General features: G+C 39.4%; 1 protein-coding gene across 1 annotated transcript in view; it reads right to left on the reverse strand.

The window, feature by feature from the left end:
• Window positions 1–21,844, reverse strand: part of ipo11 (importin 11) — a 130,872-nt gene that overhangs the window by 80,659 nt on the left and 28,369 nt on the right. Inside the window, exons 8-16 of the mRNA XM_034871622.1 lie at window positions 21,363–21,411; window positions 17,613–17,683; window positions 17,237–17,429; window positions 15,670–15,822; window positions 14,780–14,823; window positions 12,847–12,937; window positions 11,666–11,713; window positions 9,937–10,042; window positions 1,377–1,503 (exon numbers count right to left, since the gene is read on the reverse strand). Of these exons, the coding sequence (XP_034727513.1) occupies window positions 1,377–1,503; window positions 9,937–10,042; window positions 11,666–11,713; window positions 12,847–12,937; window positions 14,780–14,823; window positions 15,670–15,822; window positions 17,237–17,429; window positions 17,613–17,683; window positions 21,363–21,411 (882 nt within the window). The remainder of the gene's footprint in view (window positions 1–1,376; window positions 1,504–9,936; window positions 10,043–11,665; window positions 11,714–12,846; window positions 12,938–14,779; window positions 14,824–15,669; window positions 15,823–17,236; window positions 17,430–17,612; window positions 17,684–21,362; window positions 21,412–21,844) is intronic.

The raw sequence follows: 21,844 nt of genomic DNA on the forward strand, positions 1-21,844 counted from the left end.
TAGAAATTGGCTGGTTGGGTAGGTAGAAGATATGTAAAACCAATGAATGAACCGATTTCTTTGAATTATCTCCATTTCCATGTGGCTTCACTAGAGTGTGAAAAGGGTTACATTAAAACCTAATGATGAAATAAGCACATACATTTAAATGCCCCCACTTTTTAAGAATACAAAATAAAATGGGGGCCTATGTGACATGTATGTTTGTTAAAGAAAGACTTCATGATGAGCCATTGAATTCTCAATGCATAAGGAGCTAACTAGCTAAATGTATATGCTACATAAACATGTATAACACCGCTACAGCAGCACGCTTATCATTTTATTATAAAGCCAAGTAATGAAATGAGAGATATGACCTGCCTCATTTAATTGGTACCCATAGCAATAAGTGGCATCAGGCCCCATTGCAGTCTAAATGGCTGGGAAAACCAAATGAGGGTCCTATAGACCTATCCTATTTAACATCATTAGTGTCACCATGGGTGCTTCTGTACCCTTAATGTAAATAAAGTACTCAAAATGAATAATGCATTATGCACGCCCTAAGCGGGGACGTACAATTAACAGAGCGCTGCACAAATGTTACTGAGTTCATGCTTCCATCCATCACATTGACATTATCAGGACATGGCGTTTGCATGGGCTCTCCCATGCGTGTCTTACTATCTTAATTGCATTATCATTCTATATGTATTGCAAATAAGATGAATGCAAAAGAACATACTTTAAAAGTACTAAGAGAGTATGAAGTAAGAGAAGCAGTTAGACAGAGAGAATAAAGCCAGCTACTTAGAATGGTAAAATCTATTATTAAATTGTTAACGATGAGAGGATATTTCCACATTCTTTCATATAAATTCTGTTAAAAGAAAACATATTAATCAAGTGCATGGCTAATGAGGCAAGAAACCCAAGGATCGCGAAATGTAATTTAAATTGAGTATGACTATGGCATTATAATATCCACTTATCCACAAATAGGATCACACTGCCGTTTATGAAGGCCATGGCTGAAAAAAAAATGTTAATGAATACATGAAAGCTTTAGCTTTTTAAATCGAAACTATTCAAAGAAATTTCCTCGGTTAAAAAAAAAAAAAAAAAACAGAAGAAAATAGCATGTTGAGAAATTAGATGACAAAACCTTCCTGCAATCACTGACTAACTATGTTCTGCTTTGTTGGTAGAAAATAGGCAGCATAAAAGCTTTGGCTTCGTGCTGTTTAACTGAGAAATGGGTTTGTGTTGCTGACAGTGCACTTTCACTAAGGGCCCATTTCAGTCCCTTCAAATTGAATGTTTTCTGGGGAATCTGCCACTCCAGTCCCAATAAGCAGTTTACTACAACCACCTGGTGTCTTTGGGTGCCTTACCACCAAGTCGGGATCCTGCATGAGGCTCAGGATGACCTCGTAGAGTAAAGGTCGAAGGTCCGATTTGAACTTGACAGAGATCCACTGTCCTATCAGCCAGATGACCCGGCGGCGAATCAACTTGTATCTGGAGAGGAAAGAAGGGAGGGGAGGGGAGTTATTTGTGGTTTCAGAGAAACACTTCAACAAACTTCTTATCTGCACTCTTCATCCATATCATAACTTATAGAAATTAACTCTCCAATCTTATCTCCACAATGCAGCTACAGTGCTTATGGATCCATTAAAAAACAACTTGGCCAGCTATTCAAATGATGAAATTTGCCATCGCTCATGGCTTATCCTGAAATTGCTTTGAAGAGCGTTTTAAATTGTAAAAGACTGCAGTATAATTTGTGCTCTGAGGGAGAGAGTCATATCACTGTCCTTTTATTTCAAATATCCAACATCAAGACAGTGTAATCTGGCGGAACACTGAACTGTGAACAACCAAAGTATGGGTTAAATTAAGAGTCCTCAAAGAGGTAAAAATAGATGAACTTTTACACAGGATATTGACGACTGCGGTGGGATTTACACACAAAACTGACTCAAAACACAACCCAGGGGACAAACTGAAAAAAAGAACTAGAAAGTGTTTGTTAAGTATGAGTTTTTGTGTAATTGTTTACCACTAGAACCTCCATACCTCACTAGAACCGCCACAGCCCATTTAACATTGTGATTAAAAAATGTAAATGATTCTGTCAATGTGTCTGCTATGTTTCCCTCCCACCCTGACCTTTCCTCAACACATGTGCTGGACATTCCTTGACTTGCAAGGAGTAATGTTGATTAAAGTTGGTATTCTCCTCCGCATGCATTTGCATGACGTCCGAACAGCGCTTTGAGAAAATGAATAAAACATAGAAACTCATTTGCTAGCCAATATTCACTCATGCACTTGTTATCACACTAAGGAGTAAAATGTTAGAAATGAAAGCCATAGGACAGCTCGAGAGGGAGGGGGGAAGGGGATGGGTGGGTAAGTCAGACGAATGAAAGATACATGTTTAGTATCTGGTTAAAGGGTGGTGGAGGGGGGAATGGGTAGGAATGTGTGTTTCTGTGGGTTTTTGTTGTTTTAAAAACAAGAAAAATTTCAAATCTGCTACCAAACCTGCTACCCTTTGTTATTCCCAATACAGCCTATAATAATTCCTGAGGTTTGAGCAATAAACATATTTGAAGAAAAAAATATATAAGAAACGAAAGCGTTACTAATCACATTTTCTGTCTATAAAAGTTGTATCTCGTCACAGGAGTCCAGTGTGTGCAATGTTACGTTAAAATAATATTTGGAATGTTATTTATGTGACTCATTTGAACAAAACACTAAAGCTTCTAAATTGTATTATTATAGGTTAGTGTGGCTGTGTGATATTAGATTAGAAAGTTGTGTGGTAGCTGTTGAACTGAAAGACCAACTGTGCACAGGAGAAATGGAGATAAATATAAATGCTGGTTGACTTATTGTAATTATTACTTAAGATAAAAAGTATGTGATAAAGTAATCATTTGCACTGCAATTATAGTAACCATTTTAGTTAAAGGCTGAAATTGATTGCTTTTGCTGTGTTTGAAACCGTTCCCTATCACGAAAATGTACTATGTAGTGTGTTCTGCATTTTGTAGTGGTGTTTGAATTTTTCGCAATTTATTTAATTCACTATAGTATCATTAAAATAGGTTTTTTTTTATAAAAAGATTTGTTTTTGCAGGAGTTGCTGACAGAAACCTCCAAAACGTGTGTACTGAACAGCGAAAATGATCAGACTATTATTGCGTTGGGTAGCAGCGTGAAACCATATTTTTATAAAAAGATAGATAGCAAAATAGCACATTTTAAACTGCTCAGAGTATAGCAGTTTTGTGTGGGTTCAAGCTGTTCAGTAGTTTATGCCATGCAACAAAGTTGCTAGGAATTGGTGTAGTGCCTGGGTCTGACCGAGGTTTCTGCCTAAAAGGAAGTTTTTCCTCGCCACTGTCGCACTGTTGCTTGCTCTGGAGGAAACTACTAGAACTGTTGGGTCCTTGTAAATTCTGGAGTGTGGTCTATCTGTATAGTGTCTTGAGATAACTCTTGTTATGAATTGATACTATAAATAAAATTGAATTGAATCACGGAAGGAATTGTCAACTTTGTTGCTCAGGGTATGAGGCCCATTGTTGTAGTGGAGGGCTGAGGTTTTAAGAACTTGTTCAAATACAGCGCCAGCACGCCACACCACACCTCCTCCGTGCGGTGCGAGGACATGCACAGCGCCCTGATGCAGCGCTGTCAGAACCGAAGGACAAGTGGCATTTCAGTGCAAAATAATTAGGTAAAAACAAATTAATATACTGCAAATAGCCTACAAGGACAAGTACTGCGGGACAGTACAGTTAATTAATCTAACAGGTTTTTTTCTGCCCCTCCACCCCCCCAGTCGACTTTTTGTCAAAATGTCATGACTTTAGTCGACCAAGATTTTCTTTGGTTGATTACAGCCCTAGTGTGCTCATTACAAAACACAACAAAATTATTTATAGTAGGACAGTCAATGCCCGTTAAAAACACATGTACACACGTATAGACACAACCTGCGGATTAGAGGTTAAACCCTAAAAAGCCCAGCGGTTTTAATGTTGAATGTATGCATGCCAGCAGAGCCTGAGGTGTATTTACAGAAAAACTAAATAAGGGAAGTAACTTAGTTTAAAAACTAGAATGCTCAAAAATCCACTCGGGGTTGAGTAGTGTGTGATATGAATTAAAATGACGCGCGCTGCATGTCCCAAATGTGAGGCACTACATGTCCGGAACTGATGGTTTTTCAACAGTTGCACCGAGAAGGCAAGAAGTGTCCCTCTGCATCTGCCCTTGTTTGTAACCCGAGGACCGGCTTGACAGAAATAAACAGATGGAGGACTGAAGGCACAGAGAGAAGGGAGGATAATAGAGAGGGGGTGAGGGAGGTGACATTCTTGTTGGCTTCTTATAAAATATCCACAGGGAGCCAGAGACCACAGTCTGGGCTACCAGCCAGAAGATACTAACCGCAGCATGACTCAGAAGTTGAAGATGGAAAACAACGCTGTGTGCATTAGTCTGTTTGCATTTAATTGTGCGTGTGTGTGTAATTAGGCCCAAAAGCTTGTATGTGCGTTTTCTTTAGAAAATCGGTATAATTGATTTCCAAATACATTTCAAATTATTCTTAGCCAAAAGCATTTTTAAAAATTAAATCTCAGCCTGTAGATTACTGTCACTGACAACATTATGCTACATGCTATTTTGACTTGACTTCTCGTCCTCTTAAGCACAATATGGCACTTAGACACTCCTGTATTAAACTTCAAGAAGCAGTGGAGCATGCAAGGAGAATTAACCACTCTCCAACCGCTTTCAAAGGAAAACAAAGGAAGCAGGATGAGATTTTGTACAAGCTTTTGCAGAGATAGTCACATATGGGATGTTTCCAACGTGATGTAGCAGGCGAGGCAGCGCCAGTGGACAATGGCCCTGCATACATTTCCAGAGCTCTTTTAATCCAGGTTCCAAACAACAGCTTGGCAACGAAATACTGACGCTGATAAAAAGGCTGTGACATCATGAATAAATCAAATGCATTATTTCTGACAGAATCAACATGCTGATTAATAATCATTCAATGAATCTGTTGAAATAACTAAAAGATGTTTTTTTACTCGTCAAGCAATATAAAGGATTGGTGCGTGTGTATATGTCTGTAACTAAAAATGCAAAATATCTTTTTTAGCTGGGGAGGGTACAGCTGGTTGGTGGAGCATGCAAAGTGGAAGAAAAAGATGCAAAGGCAGGTAGACGGGGGTATTTATTCATCAGTCAAAGGGTCGACATGACTCATTCATGCTAAACCTGGTTCCTCCTCCACAACTTCGCACAGCTGTCAGCAACCCTGCTCATCCTTCTAACAAACAAATGGGATTTTCTTTTTAAGAAAACAGGGGTGATATGATTGTTCAGAGATTTCAAAAAGTTTAAGATAATTAAAATCAATAAAACTGTCAAAGCCAAGAGGATTATGCTTAAAATGTTGCAGTAATGACATCTCATGCGTTTCTGTTTTCAGACAAGTTGTATGTTTCAAGATTTCAATGGATGACATGAAGGCTAAGAATCAGCTGACATGAATCAGAGAAGAATTTTTCAGTTACTCATTTAAAGTAAGTAATTCTGATCTCGATTTTAAACAACATAAAAATAGTTCTAAAGACCGAAAATCTCTGTCATGAATCGATCATTGTTTGACGGTGCAAACCTTTAATTTTACGTGGAATGTTTGAAACGCAAATATTCGCTTCAGCCTTGAAGTGATAGGTTGGAACGTTTAGGCTGATGTGTAATAAAGGCCTAAAGCTGTCAATATTCACCTAGAACAGACTTCCTTACAGCTCTATGCAGAGCGAATGATAAAACAGTTAATTTGCCAACCGTGGTAATATTACCTGATTGCTGATAGACATACAGTAAGTGAGCAGTCGCAACACAAGAATACCACAAAAATGTCACATTGCAGGCTGAGAGGCAGGCAGCGGACATACTGCAGGTGTGGAAACAGGGGGGTGCAGAGCTTAATCCAAACCCCAGAGACTGAGGTCAACATTAATTAAGGTGGTATAATGCCTACTGGTTTCTCCATAGAAACTGAACTAGTTTTGTTTAGTAAAAAGTACCTCTCCCGCTTGGATGTTAATTGTTAGTATTTCATTATGTTCTGTGTGATGTAAATCAAGGTCCAAATAAGCAAGCTGCATAAACCCCTCCAACATCTAATGCCCAGTGGGCTAAGGAAGGCAGGCAGTGCAGAATGATCTGGGAATACTATGGTAACAGCAACAAATGTACAAGTGTGTCGGCCAGAAAATCTGCTTTGAATGTGGTTTTGGCAGATGCCAATATAATTATAGTCCTTCTGCTTCTGGTGGGATATTGCCAAGTTCGGGAAACATTTTAGCCCATGTTGCTTGTCTTTGTTAGCTGGCCATACTATTTTTACAGTTAATAATAAACACAGTGACATTATTTTTGACTACAAAAAGCAATGCCAATGTTATTTCATTTGGACTTTAATTATTATTATTAAACACACAGAAAAAAAATGGTATTTTTAAGTGCCAGATAGGATGATTTGAAGATTTGCAGCATTTCTGAATGTACCAGAGCACAAAACACTTAAACAAAATAGAGAAATGTCGGCTGGCATTGGCCATTTCAAGTAATTACAACGCAACTATATCACTTTTAACGGCCTGGGGCCTCATGTATAAAACGAAGCACAGCTTTCACACTAGAAGATGGCGTACGGCCAAAACTTGAAGAGTACCTATGCAAAGAAATACTCACATGTATAAAACCGGGCGTACATCACAATCAACGTGAAATTGAGCGCATGTGAAAGAACCACCGACCCCACCTTGCTTCCTCCCATAAATGAATATGGAAATGACTATAAATTTGATGTAATTTTTTGTCCGATCACAACAGGTTAACCCGCTTCAGACGAAAAAAAAACTTCTTGTAACGTTGGAGGTGCTGATCGCGGAGGAGGAGGTGAGAAAAGAATGTTCTGTTTGGGCATTTTCTTGTATTGCTTAAGCAAGATGACAAACCTCCAGAGTGGCAAATGGTGACCGGGCAGTGAAAGCACCGAATCATGGTAGAAATAAAAAAGAAAAAGAAAATCTAATGTCGAAGTGGAAATCAAGCCAATAGCAGCAGCGCCACACCAGATACAGAACAACATGCATCTCAGTGTCAGTCCACATTATGCACAATAAGCAGTTTGATCCCACTGATGTAATGTAAGTGTTAGTAGGCTCAGTGAAACTGAGTCCAGCGGGCGGGAGACCCAACTCAGGGGGAGGAGAGATTAGCAAGGCCATCGTCTCCACGGCAGGTGACAGCGCACACAGATCCGCTGTGCCATGCATGGATGAAATAATGAATATAATAAATAGGACTACAGTAACAAAAGATATGTGCAGAATCAAAACGGTGGCATGGGTACACCTTGTTCACTTACATAGCCTAAAAATCATCCTAAAGATCAATTACACATCCAATGAGTTTGCCCACCCGACAGGGTTTGTTTCTGGGGAGATGGCTCCGTGCGTCCCGCCTCTGGGACCCCATGAATGTCTGAGCCTCCGCATCCGCAAGTACGGACTCCCAGATATTATTACATTTTCTTGTGCAGATCTTTTGGATGCACAGTGAGTAAGGTATTTCATCCATGGGAAATACAGAGGTGACGGAAAATATTTTCTTACTGGACTTTGATTTCCATTTCCTGTCCTCATAGAGGTTAAGTAGCCTACGAATTAAACCATTATTAGTGTGAAAGATGTGAAATATCCACATAAATAATCAAACTTTTATAGAATATCAGTGGATATAATTATTTTTTCATAGTCATCACAGACATATGCAGGTAAGTGAAGCGGAAACGTTATTTTGTAATATGTAATGTGATTTTCAGCACTTTTCAGTTAGATTTTGCCACGTTGCAGAGCTAGAAAAGACTCGGCGGACGGCCCACACATTCTCACGTCAAGTTAAATTTTTTGTACATATCGTGAAGGGTCTGTGAAAACCAGCGTACGCAACGTTCATACATGAGGCCCCTGGTCCTCACAAATCCCCGATAGCAATGCACCTGAACACCTTTGGAATGAACTTGAAAGCATCAGTAAAAAGAAACATTCGCCTACAAATCTTAAGCAGTCGTGCAAAGCACTGATGTCAGCATGGTCAGCTTTGATACTACAGGTCCCTTGTTGAGTCATTACCATAGTGTGGAACGGGGATTTGTAACTTTCTGTCTGCTGCGAATGTACCTTATACATAATCAGACCTGCAAACTCTGGAGTAGTGAAAAAGGTGACAAGATAAGAAACAAAAATAAAAAGGTATGTGTAGTTCAGCTCCCCAGCTTTTCAAATACACCCACAGTGCCTACAGTCAATTTTAATGTGTATAGATTTCAGCATATGGGGTCCTGAAAAAGATGCTGCATTAAAATAACTGATTTTTAGATCAAATATATATGTAAGTTCTTTGAAAGAAACATGGGTAGAAGAAGTTGTGGACTGGATGGGAGGGGTACTGGTTAATTTAGTTACTGGGAGATGTATTTTAAATAACTGTGCTTGAGTTGCGGTAAGATCAATAACAGTAACACTAAAAGCAATAGTGATGATCTTCTACAGTGTCTTCTTTGTAGGCCTGGGTTCCCTCTCCGAGCATTGATCGAGCATGTCAGAATTTTTTATGTGATGGCTTCATATATTTGACCAGCGGGGTTTTTTGTGAAATGTCTGAGGGAGTATATTGTTGTGACTAATGCACTCCAGTGGGAGATAAGTATAACTTGAGTGCACAAGACACAGGAAAAACAACAGCGGTGGTGTTTGGCATCATCTCTGTGCGGTTTGCTCATTTTATCAATGAGCTCAGTTTGTTCAAATATGAAATACAAAATAATGTGGAGGTGAGCTGAACTTAAAAAAAAAAAAATGACCACAGCAATGGGGACCCAGGTACAAAGTGGAGTATCCGCACCTGCCCTGTGTGTGAGCAAAGCCACAGTGACATCAGCACGCAAGCACTTTGACGTCAGCACCAGCCTGAGTAGCCGACCTTTTGAATGCTGCTAGCTTTTTGCTTTGATTGTCTCTGGGTCTGTGTGAGCAGGGCACTTCTTTGTTCTTCATATCGCTGTCATACCTCACCTCTGGCCACTTCCATTTTTTTTTTCACTTTCTAAATGCAGCCATCTGTCAGCTCACAGTTTATTGTCTGTCTCTTAGGCACATGACAAGGTTTGTAGAGTTTGTATTTTGTTTTTAATAAGCCTGTTATGGTGCTGCTGCTGTGACACATTTGACTGCTGCTTGAAGAGTGACTGTGTGAATACAAGCAGCAGTTGTTAATGTTACCTTGGCAGACACTGACTCCAAGCATCAGCTAGCTACTCGTGAGCCTTTTGGCAGGCATTGACTGTGCTGCTGGCAGTAATCAATAGCTGGATAGAGGTTAATAGTTAAGTAGCTTAAGCTACACTGAAAGGAATGTTAACTATGCAATGCATGAGACACCACTAATGTCTGAAAGTGCTCACGTACAGTTAAACAAAGCCATTTAAAAAAGAACTGCCAAGCCACCTTTCATTATAACATTTGTGAGGAAAAATGTGATATGCTCAAGAGTCATTACCTTTTTAAATGAAGCATTTAAACATACTACTGCGTAAGAGGCCAGGGGAAATGAACTCCTGTATAGTACAACGCAAGTTATATCAATGAACATGCAATACAAAACCTCCATAGGAAAGCCCACCACGTTCATTTTTGAGTATATTAGACATTAGGATGTGGATGATTTGCACCGAAAAACATTTTAGGTGTTCACTCATTTTGAATTAATTCTTAGCAAAAACTACTTGTACTGTATCCATATTAGATGCGTGTAAAAGATGCTGTGACAAATGCACCATACCTGTGATGGCCTACTTGCAGCTCCCCAAGAAGCTGATTCTTGAACCACTGGTCAAAGTCCACGTTGTCAAACAGCTCATAAGCTGCCAGTCCAACTGCATTGTAAACTGCGGACAACAACAACCACAACAACAGTCAGGATATCTTAATTATTTATTCACAGTAGCCAAGAGCTTTAGCCAAGAGCATTGCATTACTTGAAAAAAGCTAGAAATTGGACTGTATTGCTAGCTTAACGTTATACTGAATAGCAGCTAAGAGAGTGAGAAGAGTTGCAATAACAGGAAAGAGATGCAAAGTATAGTGTAAGCTATGAAGGTAAATGAGAGTAATAGTAGAAGGACTTATGTGAGCTTATATGCTGCCATCTTAAGAAACCATGTTAAGTTTGTGTTACCCTAGGACTATAGTTATTTACAATTCAGCCATGTTATGCCCCTTTGGTTTTGCTACCATAGGAAGCATGATGGCATAAAAAAAGAAGGAAAAAGTAGAAAAGAACAAAGACATAAAAGGGAAGGAGGAGATTTAACAGAGAATGCAAGTAATTGAAACTTTTTCAATTACTTGCATTCTCTTGTATTATGCAAGGCTGTCACTGTACAAGAGTATATGTGGGATCTACAGTATCTCTATGCAAGTGTGTATGATTGTGCGTGGTAGAGAGAAAGGAAGAGAGAAGCAGAGAAAATAACGTAAATGTCAAAACGACAGGATAGTGACAAATGTCAGATTGTTACCATACCAGGGCTACAAAATGTTTTTCTCAATACTTCACTGAATGGCAGTTGGCAGCATGTCAGCTATAAAAAAAAAGTGTCTAAGCAGGTGTTAATTTTTTTAGCAAATATAATTGTCACTTACTATAGTCTTTTACAATTTGACAAATAGGATGGGCTAATGTGCTGGTTCTAGTGTCCAGTCATTGAAGCTCAGTTATATGTTAGAGTCAGGAAAAAAAACATTGACCATCTTTTAACTGCAATTCAATGCAATTTTAATTGCACAATTAGTGACTTATTAACAAATCAGCACCTGCTGTTATAAAGTGTCCCTTTGGCTCTTCAACGAGCTTTATTATGTGTCACTGCTGCTGTCACAGCGCAGCTTTATCATCCAGGGAGCTCTGCTGTTTTATCAACACCGTTAGCAAACTGCTGCGATCTCTGCAGGCATTCAGCTTCTACACAGGCCCTAATAGCAGGCAATCCCAACTGTCTGTGATTGAGTTGTGTATGCTATGAAACCACCAGAGAAGCAGCCCTGACCTGTCAGACTTATAAATACTAAGAGGTAGAAAGAGTAAAAGAAAGAACGTAAGAACGAAAAAAAAGACAAGGAGAAACAAGATGCCCATGGAAATGAGAGATTAAGTGAGAGAGCAGTATCGCAAGAATTATCATTTTCATGTTTTTCTGCGGTTATTCAGACTTTTTATCTTTGCCAAGTGATTGTTATGCATCCCGTAGCTCTCTTAATTCAAAAGTCAATTCACCCAGCTCTCCCTGCTCCATCTGTTTGCATTGTTTGGGATTGTGGTTGGAGAATTTTGATAACAAAGCAACTTGAACAACCTTCACATTTTGTGTTGAAGATAAAATAGTAATTTTAATAAAGTCTGACTCTTTTCATGAGTCTAAAACAGTCACCTGGCATGATTAATAATGGCTGTTATTGTAATATAGAAGAGTTACATCAGATTTAAGGGTAGGTGGAGCTTTTTGACTTACCTGCATCTTTCATTCGCAACTGAACGGAGTCTTCCACATTGGTTGGGCCTGCAAAGACAGACACATGCTCTAGATTATTTTATTAGTTATAGGAACATGCATACAGTTCAATTTTTGGGAATAATAACAAACAATCTGTATGATTTAAAAGATACAGTGGACCACATAATGACACAGTTGCAACTTAAAGCTAGCCTGGACTCCACTATATGAGCCTTTTACCGGTCGGTTTCCTCCTTCTTGATTAGTCCACGTTGTGTACACAGTTCTCGAAATCAATAACTTCCTGCCTTCAACCATTGAATTACACCATTTTGGCCTCTTCCTTGCTCCAACAGAACTCATTTCTACTCTGTCACTTAAAAACAAAACAGTTTGGTAGGCGGGCCAGAGGCCGAGACGGTAATCCAGTCATTTAATGGACGATGGCGCTGCTGATTCAGCAACAGAACAAAAACTAAACTCCAGTACCACTATGGGACCAGTCGCAGTGTGGTGTATGTGATACTAGAGAGTTGTGAGGGGTTGTAACGGTGGAAGTCATCAACAGGGAACTTGAAGGTGCTGTCAAACCTATAAATTGCATGTTTGTCATACTGCGACTGTTAAAAGCAACCCAAACAAACCTAGATGCTTTGCAGATTTCTGTTACATGAATAATGTATCATTTACTCCGAGGCAAGGCTACCTTTCATTATGTAATATAAAGTGTGACATATGAGGCCCATTTTGTGTTTCAGGGAAACTTGGGCATTCTATGTGCGCAGTGCAAGGCAATTTTATCTGTAGAGCATCTTTCAAACACAAAGGCATGTGTATACATGCAATAACACAGAAAACATTCTAATAATTAATAAAGTTAGATAGAATACATTAAAAAGGGATCTTTATGATATCATTCAGGTGGACAAATATTAAAAATGAAACAAACACTTAGTGTAACACAATAAAATCTGACCACGACAGCCTCCAAAACAACCACACAATTTAATGTAAACTACTTTAACCAAACCTGAACTTTATGAAGATTTACTGCCAAACTGTAAGAAAGCAATAGTTTTAACATGGTATACTGAATAAACTGACGAGTACATGTTCTCTTTGCATTGAAAGGATGTTAAAAAAGAAAGAAAAAAAGAGCAGATGGGATGGAATAATATTGAAATTGACATTCAACTGACCCTGGAGATTCTGTACCATATCCAGTAGCACTGGAATCAGTGTCTGGTTGTAGTTGTGAAAGATATCCAGGAACAATACTTCTGTACAGGGCTGAATAAAGGAAGAGAGCAGAGGAGACAAAAAGGAAGAGGGTTAATCATTGTTTTTCTCCCAGCTCTCCCATCTCTTAGCAGCCTGCATTGGTTTGTTTGGGCACTTAGTGGTGGTGGGGGGGAACAGCACCTATACCTGGGATACATGTAATACAAAGAGACTCATGTACAAACACAGACAAACAATGGCCACGCTTGGAGCTCAGGGTTTGATAAAATATTAATGTGAAATCTGTCTGCGTTCAAATAGAAAAAAAGGTACTCCAACCAGCCATAGTAGTTTCTTGGGTTTTTATTGTTAAAAAAATAAATAAAAATCCAAAAACTAAAGGTTAAAGAAATCTAACAACATGGGCTGAGCCAATTCAAGAACACATGCTGTGTGTTACAGGGTATGTGCCTGTGTGTGACATCTCACAGCGTGTACTGTAGTTATAACTTCTCCGCCTTGATGGCAAGAGGTCAGATGTCAGATACAGGATTGAGACAAACACAAACCCTTGTTCTGTTGGGAAAATATAGACTGGTGATATATTGATGGCAAGAGGACATCTATAATCAGCCATTAAAATTGGTGACCATGGGAGGAATAGATGGAGAGTGACATTTGATCCATGAATCATCCTGACCACCACAATGTGCTTATACAAAGGTTAAAAGAGGGCATTTACTGTGGGAACAAAAGTTAATGTATCAAGAGTGTGTTGGGGTGTGTGTGTGTGTGTGTGTGTGTGTGTGTGTGTGTGCGTGTGTGTGTGTGTGTGTATTCAGACAAAATATAGTCTAAGATTAGCCTCTGCAACCAATACAGTTAGCCTTTTTTGCAGATCTACAGAGACATGTATCTTTGAAAACGTTCAGCTTTAGGGAGCTATTTTTAACAAAAGCACCCTTACACTGACCCAACAAAAAGGAACACTGATGAAACTAAAAGCAAGAACAACTAGCTCAGTGTTTCATTTGATAATTCTTAATTGTGAAGTAATTAGTTACTGAATAAGCTCTAGACTCTAATGCCAGCCTTTTAATCTGCTGCAGTGTGCGTTAAGCGAATAAGAACTTTGACAACAAGACCATGCGGTTCAAATGAATAAATCCTCTACTACACTTAAAAATAACAGCAGAACAGAAGGTTGTCAGCCGAACTGACAAAAGTAAGTAGATGGGGCTTAACACAGAGAGAGAAGGGAAGAGAAATCAGGGGTAAAAAGAAAAAACTAAGACACTGAATAAGAGATTATGTCATGACACCGAAAAAACGCTCAAGATAAGCCACTATCAACTAGACAGCCACAGAGACAAACACCGCCCTAGGGACCACTAACTGGTTTACGATGCCACAATGCGGCACCACATAGAATTTGAAAAAAATAGCACACAAAAAAACATTTGTGTAAAAAAGTAAAATTACAGCAATTCCATTAAATTCAAATGTGTTGCGGTAATGTGTTATGGTTCTTTTAATTCATTTGTTAATGGTTTCAAGGGTGGAACTGAAACATCAAGTTCTGTTTTTTGTCCTGCAAAATGTAAACTTTATCTTGGCAAAGCAGACACTTTGATTAAACACAGGGGGCAGATTCAGATTCTTGTTAAAATAATTTCTCTTCTTCTTCTCCACTGTTTGCAGATACTGTAAAGCTAGAGGCTGGCGTCATTTTTTGTTGTTGTTGTGGGACGGGTTGAGGACTGTGTGTACAACCATCATCACTACGCATTACAAGAACACAAAAGTACTTGAAATCATCGAGGACCTCTCTGTCTGAGTTTCCGTTTACCCCTTCACAAGTAATGAATGTAATTTCCGCGTGTGTGTTGTTTTGTTTTGTTTTTTACATACCCGTAAACTGTATTTCCAGGAGTCACCGCCTGTTTCTTCAACAGCTAGAAGAAAAAAGAAAAGTGTGAGGACTGCTGTCTATGTAGGACTGTCAACCTAAAGCCACTACAGGTCTGGACTATATTTTAGCATCTAGGAAATGCAGGTCTGGAGATTACAGTAGAGGCTGCTCAGCTGAAACACTACATTTGGTCTGAGAAATGTATTTGTACATACATGTGTGGTTCTGTCTGACTGGAAAACTAAATCTAAATGTCAACAACCGCAAAGGGCCTTTACACGTATGGTCTCAGCTTAATTAAGTGTTGCATTTGAGGTTTTGTTGTCATTATTATTAAGTCGGCAAGAACTTTGTTACAGATATACCAATCTCTGCCACACCTAGCTACAAACACTGACATCTTTACTCTCTTATCTATTTCATTGAGCATTTTTCAAAAAAGGAAAAAAAATAATCCACATCAGTTATTTTTGTTTGGTTACAACATGTGGATGTGTGATGCATTGGTACTTTAGATTAATCTCAGTTTCTGCCCACAAGTTCATAATGTTCGATCTGCATAATAAAATGCTCCATTGACTTAGATTGCACAGCATTAACACTGATAATGGTAGATGTTAGGTGAAAGTTGTTTGAAAAACGTCCATTTGACTGTTCAAGGAATTACTATTCGGGCTATTATTAGTGTGTCCAACACCTAACCTCCATGCATCACCAGTACACAAATTGTGGCGAAGCCTGAATCCAAAGCAACATTTCTGACTTCATGAATTTCAGAATTTGGTAATGTGGACTTCTCGAGAACGTGCCTGTTAACTCTGGCAGTCTGCAGGAGCAGATAAGTCTGCACATTAGGATTCAGCCTGTGTGTCTGGGGATGTGATATTACCAAAGCTCTCTGGGTCCTCTTCCCACATTGCCAGCTCTTCCTCAGTGAGAAGGAAGTAGTGTGAGACGAGCCGGCGTCCAATCTCTGTCAGTGTGGGGTGTGTAAAGAATGCTGTCTTGATCTTGTGAGCCTCCAGACTCTCTGGTTTACTGTCTGAGGGTGGGAAGATGGAGGGAGAGGAGGAAGAGTAAAAGTGAGAAAAAAAAAGAAAGGTAGAAAAGAAAGATTGACCAAATGTCTACAGTCATATTAGAACTTCTATCTCCTCTTTTTACTCCTCTACACTTCAGATGTTTAAATCTAATTCATGGTGGGATTCACAGCAAAATGATCAGTACAAAGAACATTTAGTATAGGATTTCTAAATATAAAAGTAGGCTACATACAAAATTGGCTTAGTTTCAGGCAAAAGCCTTTGTTAGAAGCCGTGAACAAAAGAGTAAAAGGAGCAGGTAAAGTAATGTTCTGAGTCATCTTCTGCAGTCTGCATGCTCACTTTAAAACTATACATTTCATTAGAGTTTGTATTGGAAGAATATCTCTGCTTCGCTCAAAATGTGGAGGATTTCTGAAAATTTTGACGGCCAAAATGCATTAAGCATTTTAGGGGAAACTAGAATTCTGATAAAAAGAAAAAAAAGAACATTTTACTTTACTTCCAGAGTCAAACCAATACCCAACCTCCCAGACTGCTGGTCATTCTAACTTTACCTGTGGCCCCTGACCTCCATGTCACTACTGGCATAGTAGGAAGGGCCCTGTTCTGATAATCTCAGACTAGTGGGTCTTCCTGTCGGTCCATCTGAAGGACAGAATGGGCCTCTTAAATTAGTCAAATAGCTGCTCTGAGCTGAGCTTGGTCTGTCAAGGCTCAACTTTCCCTTTAGCTTTGCAATTCTGCTACTTAAAATCCTATGTTTTCCCGTTTTCCTGGAAATTGAAAAAAGAAAGCAAACCTGAAGTTGAACTTAACTCTGCCCCCAGCGCACACTCAAACATTCGAATGAAACCAATGCATTAACACAAGAAGCACAAAAAAGTGGTTCAGCTGTTTGGCTGGTTTGCCTCAGTGGGTAGAGCAGGCGCACATGTACTGAGAAGTTTATTCCTCAACGCCAAGGTCCAGGGTTCAAATCCGAAACGGTGACAATTTCCTGCTTGTCTACCCACCTCTCTCTCCCTTTTCTCACCTAGCTGTCCTGTCAAAATTAAAGGCGGAAAAAGCCCAAAAATAATTAAATTAATAAATAACTGTGGCTCAGCTCTCTGACAAGTAACAGTTGCTTAGGAGAAAGATCTTCAATATGGCACACTAACTGACAGAAGACAACGACTAATGAAGCACTGAAGGCCTCTGTCAGCTTGAAATAAACATAGCTATGGTGTTGTGACGCTGATGGTGTTACAGCATTGCATTTTTTTTAAACACTGTCAGGGATCAGCTTTGAAGAGCTAGTAGCGTTTTCAGACGGCCTCTCATAGACCTGAAATACCATGTACTTTACTCCATTGTGTAATTGCTTTTTTCATCTGTTATTCTCCTCGTTCCCAAAGCACTCATACTTACCCTCAAGGTTCTTGCAGGGTTTGTAGGCATCATTCTTAACAATGATCTTGATGAGGTTCATGCACTGGACAATAAAGCGTTCAAATGTTACTCCCTCCCCTGCAGGTGTAAATAGGTAGCTGACGGCAAATTCCAGGGAACGCTGGATTAGGGGTATAAATGCACACGGATGGTACTCCAGGAAATCTAACAACTACATGGAAGGGAGAAAAGAAATGTCCAGAAGAAGGACAAACACAGAAGGGACAAGAGAGAGACGAACATTTGTTAGACGCTATAATTGGTAACTTACTTGTGGCAAAACACGCAACCCATTCACTAATAATGAAACAGGCATGTCATGTATTAATATACATTCATATACAGATTCACTTACAACTTTAGTGTACAGTATGATTATCTTCTCCAGCTTTTCTCGACATGTGCTGTCTGGACCAACCTGCCGACCTGAAACCCAAAACAACCATACAGTATTGTTACAGTAACAGCAGCATAATAGTAAGTAATATAATTCTCAAACCTTCATATTAAAGAAGCTTTGGAATCAAATGGATTTTAATTAAAGTAGCTAAGAGGAAGTTTTAAATGTATCTGAAACAGTTTAATTTTCCATGTGATGATCATAAATGACTTCTATCAGAAAACCAGAGGGAAAAGAAGGCTATTTTTATATAGTTTTTATCAACGCCTCTGCCCAGGTCCCATTTCACCCGCTAAGTCGAAAAATGATTTACAGCAAACAGACCAGCTCTACAACCACACATTCTGATTTCAAAGAGGAAAAAGAAGAAAATTGAACAAAAAACTGAAAGCTAAAAAGGAGCGAGAGTCAGCTTTGGTCTGGCTTTTAACAGATGTAAAGGATTCAAACCCAACCCTGAATTGGCCCTCTTCCTCTCAGACAGGTATGTATATTTCACTCAAATAACTTTACAATGCGAGACTTGGTTGTACGTCGGTAGTCTATATAAATCCCCCTGTCATTTAGCGCCCAGACTTGATTTCTTTTCAGTCAGTGTTTGTTTTAGCCTTTTTTTTTGTACAACTGTACTTCCTTGGGTTTCAAGAAAGGCGCTATATAAATCTCAGTTGTTAATATTATTACGTTAGTTACTACAAAAAACTCTTGCTAATGCTTTGGCTAGTGACACCCGGTTTAGTTCACAATAAATCCAAAGTAGGCTAAGTTACCTACTTGAAATGTAACAATGCATTAGTAACGTATTCTCTTATTGTACATGAATGACTTTCTGTCTGAGCAAAGCATTAATCACAACTAAATGACCTCCCGGTAACGCAAACTCCTTAATACAGTGGGTGATACAAGCTTTCCCTCCATGGACGTTACGTATTTTTTGTTGAATCGGGCACATTATGGTTGCCTTTGTTATCGTTGTTACCATCCCTAGATATAGGTCGATTAGTGCATCTAGTATAGTATTTATTAGTACCATGATATTCACATATAAAAAGGTTCAAATGTGGATATGTTTTTCAGATATGCGAAAGGAAAGAGATAATAAGATAATTTTTATTTGTCCCACAGTGGGGAAAAAGATCTTTACAACAGCAGGTGTAGTAAAAACACTACCGCTTTTGTCCAAAGGGGTAGTTTGTGAAATATTTGACAATTTTTGATTTGCTGGCACAATGGCAGAACTGTTGCATAATGGGTTGAAATTTTAAACCTTGCTCTCCTGAAGTATTTAGCCTATGCCCTCATAAAAAGGTACAATGCATGAAGTCCACATGAGAAACAACAGTGTCAACTGTTGATAATTTGATTTTATTTGACACATCAGTCATGACGAACCTCATGTGAAAGGGTAGGAAAAACTTGAGTAGAATTAATAGGAGCAAGATTACAAGGACAGAAAGAGAATGAAGAAGATGCTCTAGAGACATGAAGAGATTAAAGTATCCTCATTTACTAAAAGAAGCATTTCCACTTTCTTTAGGGTCAAGTGTTCACTTCACCTTGCTGCCTTGTTAAAAATGACTAAGAATGATTCAATTCCTCTGATGTAAATGTTGGCTCCATAAAAACAACTCATGATGCTAAACAATAAAGACGCCCACTATAGTACTTCCTTGTCAACCTCATTGATGAAATTGGTAGATCATAACAGCCGTTGGCGTTTCTCCAATCATTTGAGCACAAACAGGGTCATCATTTCTTCTCCTATTGCACACACATTCCTTTTTATCAGCTCCTACTAATTGAAAGTGTCACTAGATTAATTAAAAATGTTAACTTGCTCAAAAATTGCTTTGTTTTGCATTCGGGATAAGTTAGATCAAGACACCATTGCATTTAATTGACTTTGGGCCCATGTCACAGTTGCCGGTGTAATGTAATCAGTTAAGAAAGAACACTGAAACGAGGGGGCATTAATTACTTCTGACAGATTTGTAACCCCAAAAACCCAAACAAAAAAGGTTTTCAACAATGTAATGACTAACAGGAATGGATAGGCAACCTCAGTTGGATGACAAACGCATAACAGGGAGAGCCAGACATCTGAATGGGCCGCTCAGACTGCACCAAAAACACCAGTTTATATAGCTGACCTTATCAGTCTGTGCAGAGCTGATATTTCTCCCCTGCCCAGCTGTAAGCTGCCGTGCTGTGTCCCCTCTCTGCCTGGCCCAAATAGCAACAGGACTGTGTCTCCTTTGCCATCAGCAGAGTACATATGGGAAGCGATAAATGTGGCAGATATCTCGTATGATATTTTTGCGAACGTCTGCCACTCATGGATTTGTCTGAGATTAATCTCTCACTCACTGGGTGTTGTTGGGACAAACTTCAATGGGAGAAAAGAATGGGTAGCGGATAGTGAAATCAGACAGTGAAAGTGAGCTAACATAGCTACCACTAGTGGTGGGAACCACCAGACGCCTCCCGAAAGTATTATGATTATTTATCATGATCCCATCTAAACACTAAAGCAGAATCAGCTGTTAAAAAAATTAATTAAATAAATACATACTGGAATATAAAGTGGCAAAAGCTCAGAAAAGGTGTATTTTATATGGGGTAATTCCTTTTAAACACAATGTTGGACTTGTAACACAGACAATAAGAAATCATTTTGACTGACACAATATTAGTGAAGGAAACGCATGATTTGATAGTAGGGACAGAAAGGTACATTTCTGATCATTTTTAGTGTTTCATCGCTTGGATTTTATGTTACCACTACTGACGCAGGGTGAGTTCAACATCAAAGACTTTCCAGGAAGTCCCATTTCATGATGTTTTTAACCCGCTCTCTTGACATTTAGCAATAACAAAGATTGACATTCTTGGAGTCAGACTCATACACTGAAATAATAGTACAGTGGGTGTACGTTGCACTTAGAGCTCTTCGATTTTCTTATGGTTTGGAAGAGAAACTCATGATTATAAACAAACCCCCTTAACGCAGTTTTATGGTTGAGCGAAGGCTCTACACAGAACGTTTCACGTAGCCTACGTAAGTGGCCGGCGTGTGTGTGTGTGTGTGTGTGTGTGTGTGTGTGTGTGTGTGTGTGTGTGTGTGTGTGTGTGTGTGTGTGTGTGTGGAGTGGATGATAGAGTGAGGGAGAAGTTGGAGAGTGACGGTGATTAGCTTTAGATTGAGTAGCGACTCTAGAGTCTTAGTGTGAGAATCAATGAGTCTCCCCTGTGCTTTCTGACCAAGGTGGGAAATCTGAAGCAGGAAAGTTAACCCTTTCCTTGATTTCTTGTTGTTTGTGGAGAAGGAGAACCAGGAATTGAGTGGCGGGGGGAATGCTACGGCCGCGTGACAACGTGTACCTATATTATTCGAAAGGTCCACGTCAGGCTACGCCGTAGGGTCCGGCGTAGATGTAGAGGGGTCTGCGGGGTACGCTGTGGATTCTACGCAGAACCATAAACGGCCTTTAGGATATCTCGGCCTAAACTTCTAATTTGACACCTACATTATGCTCTGCCATCATGACCTACTTAGACCTAGACTTTGGGTGTTATAAAACCTCTTAGCCTTTTAAGTGGGTGCCTTCAGTATGCATTAGATAAAGCACCAGTGACAGAGTTTGTTTAGTGACGGGAGAAACCTTGGATCAGAGATCTAGGAAAGGGAAAGAGACAGGTACTCACAGCATTCCAAGAATTGTTTTAGCCTCTCAAACACTGCATTCAGGAAACCCTGAAAAGAAAGAGAGGGTGAGATAAAGTTGAATCTTTTCTGCAGATTACCTCATCAGTATTGCTCAGAAGGAGATGTATTAACAAGGGAATAACTTTGGTATGTGTGTGCATGGGCACACATACGCCTCTGTACTCAGGAGTATAGATAAAAGTGCCAGCTACACAGAAGGGAAGAGAATCAATTTGCTGTAGCCTGGTGTAGATGCGGCTTAGCATGGGAAATTAGATGATAGATGGTGATGCAATCGGTTTAGTTCTGCGTTAATGTTCAGCCATGAGGTCAACAGCGGTGCCATTAATCACACATCCAGACAACACAGCCTAGTCTGCAAGTGTAGCTCAGCAAAATGTAGTAAAGAAAGAGTGGGTCACAAAAGGTCTAGCACAGAAGAAAGGGCGGCAGATGATAAAGAACAACATATACAGCAGGC

The sequence above is a fragment of the Etheostoma cragini genome, chromosome 5 (genome assembly GCF_013103735.1).
Source record: "Etheostoma cragini isolate CJK2018 chromosome 5, CSU_Ecrag_1.0, whole genome shotgun sequence".
Lineage (NCBI taxonomy): Eukaryota > Metazoa > Chordata > Actinopteri > Perciformes > Percidae > Etheostoma > Etheostoma cragini.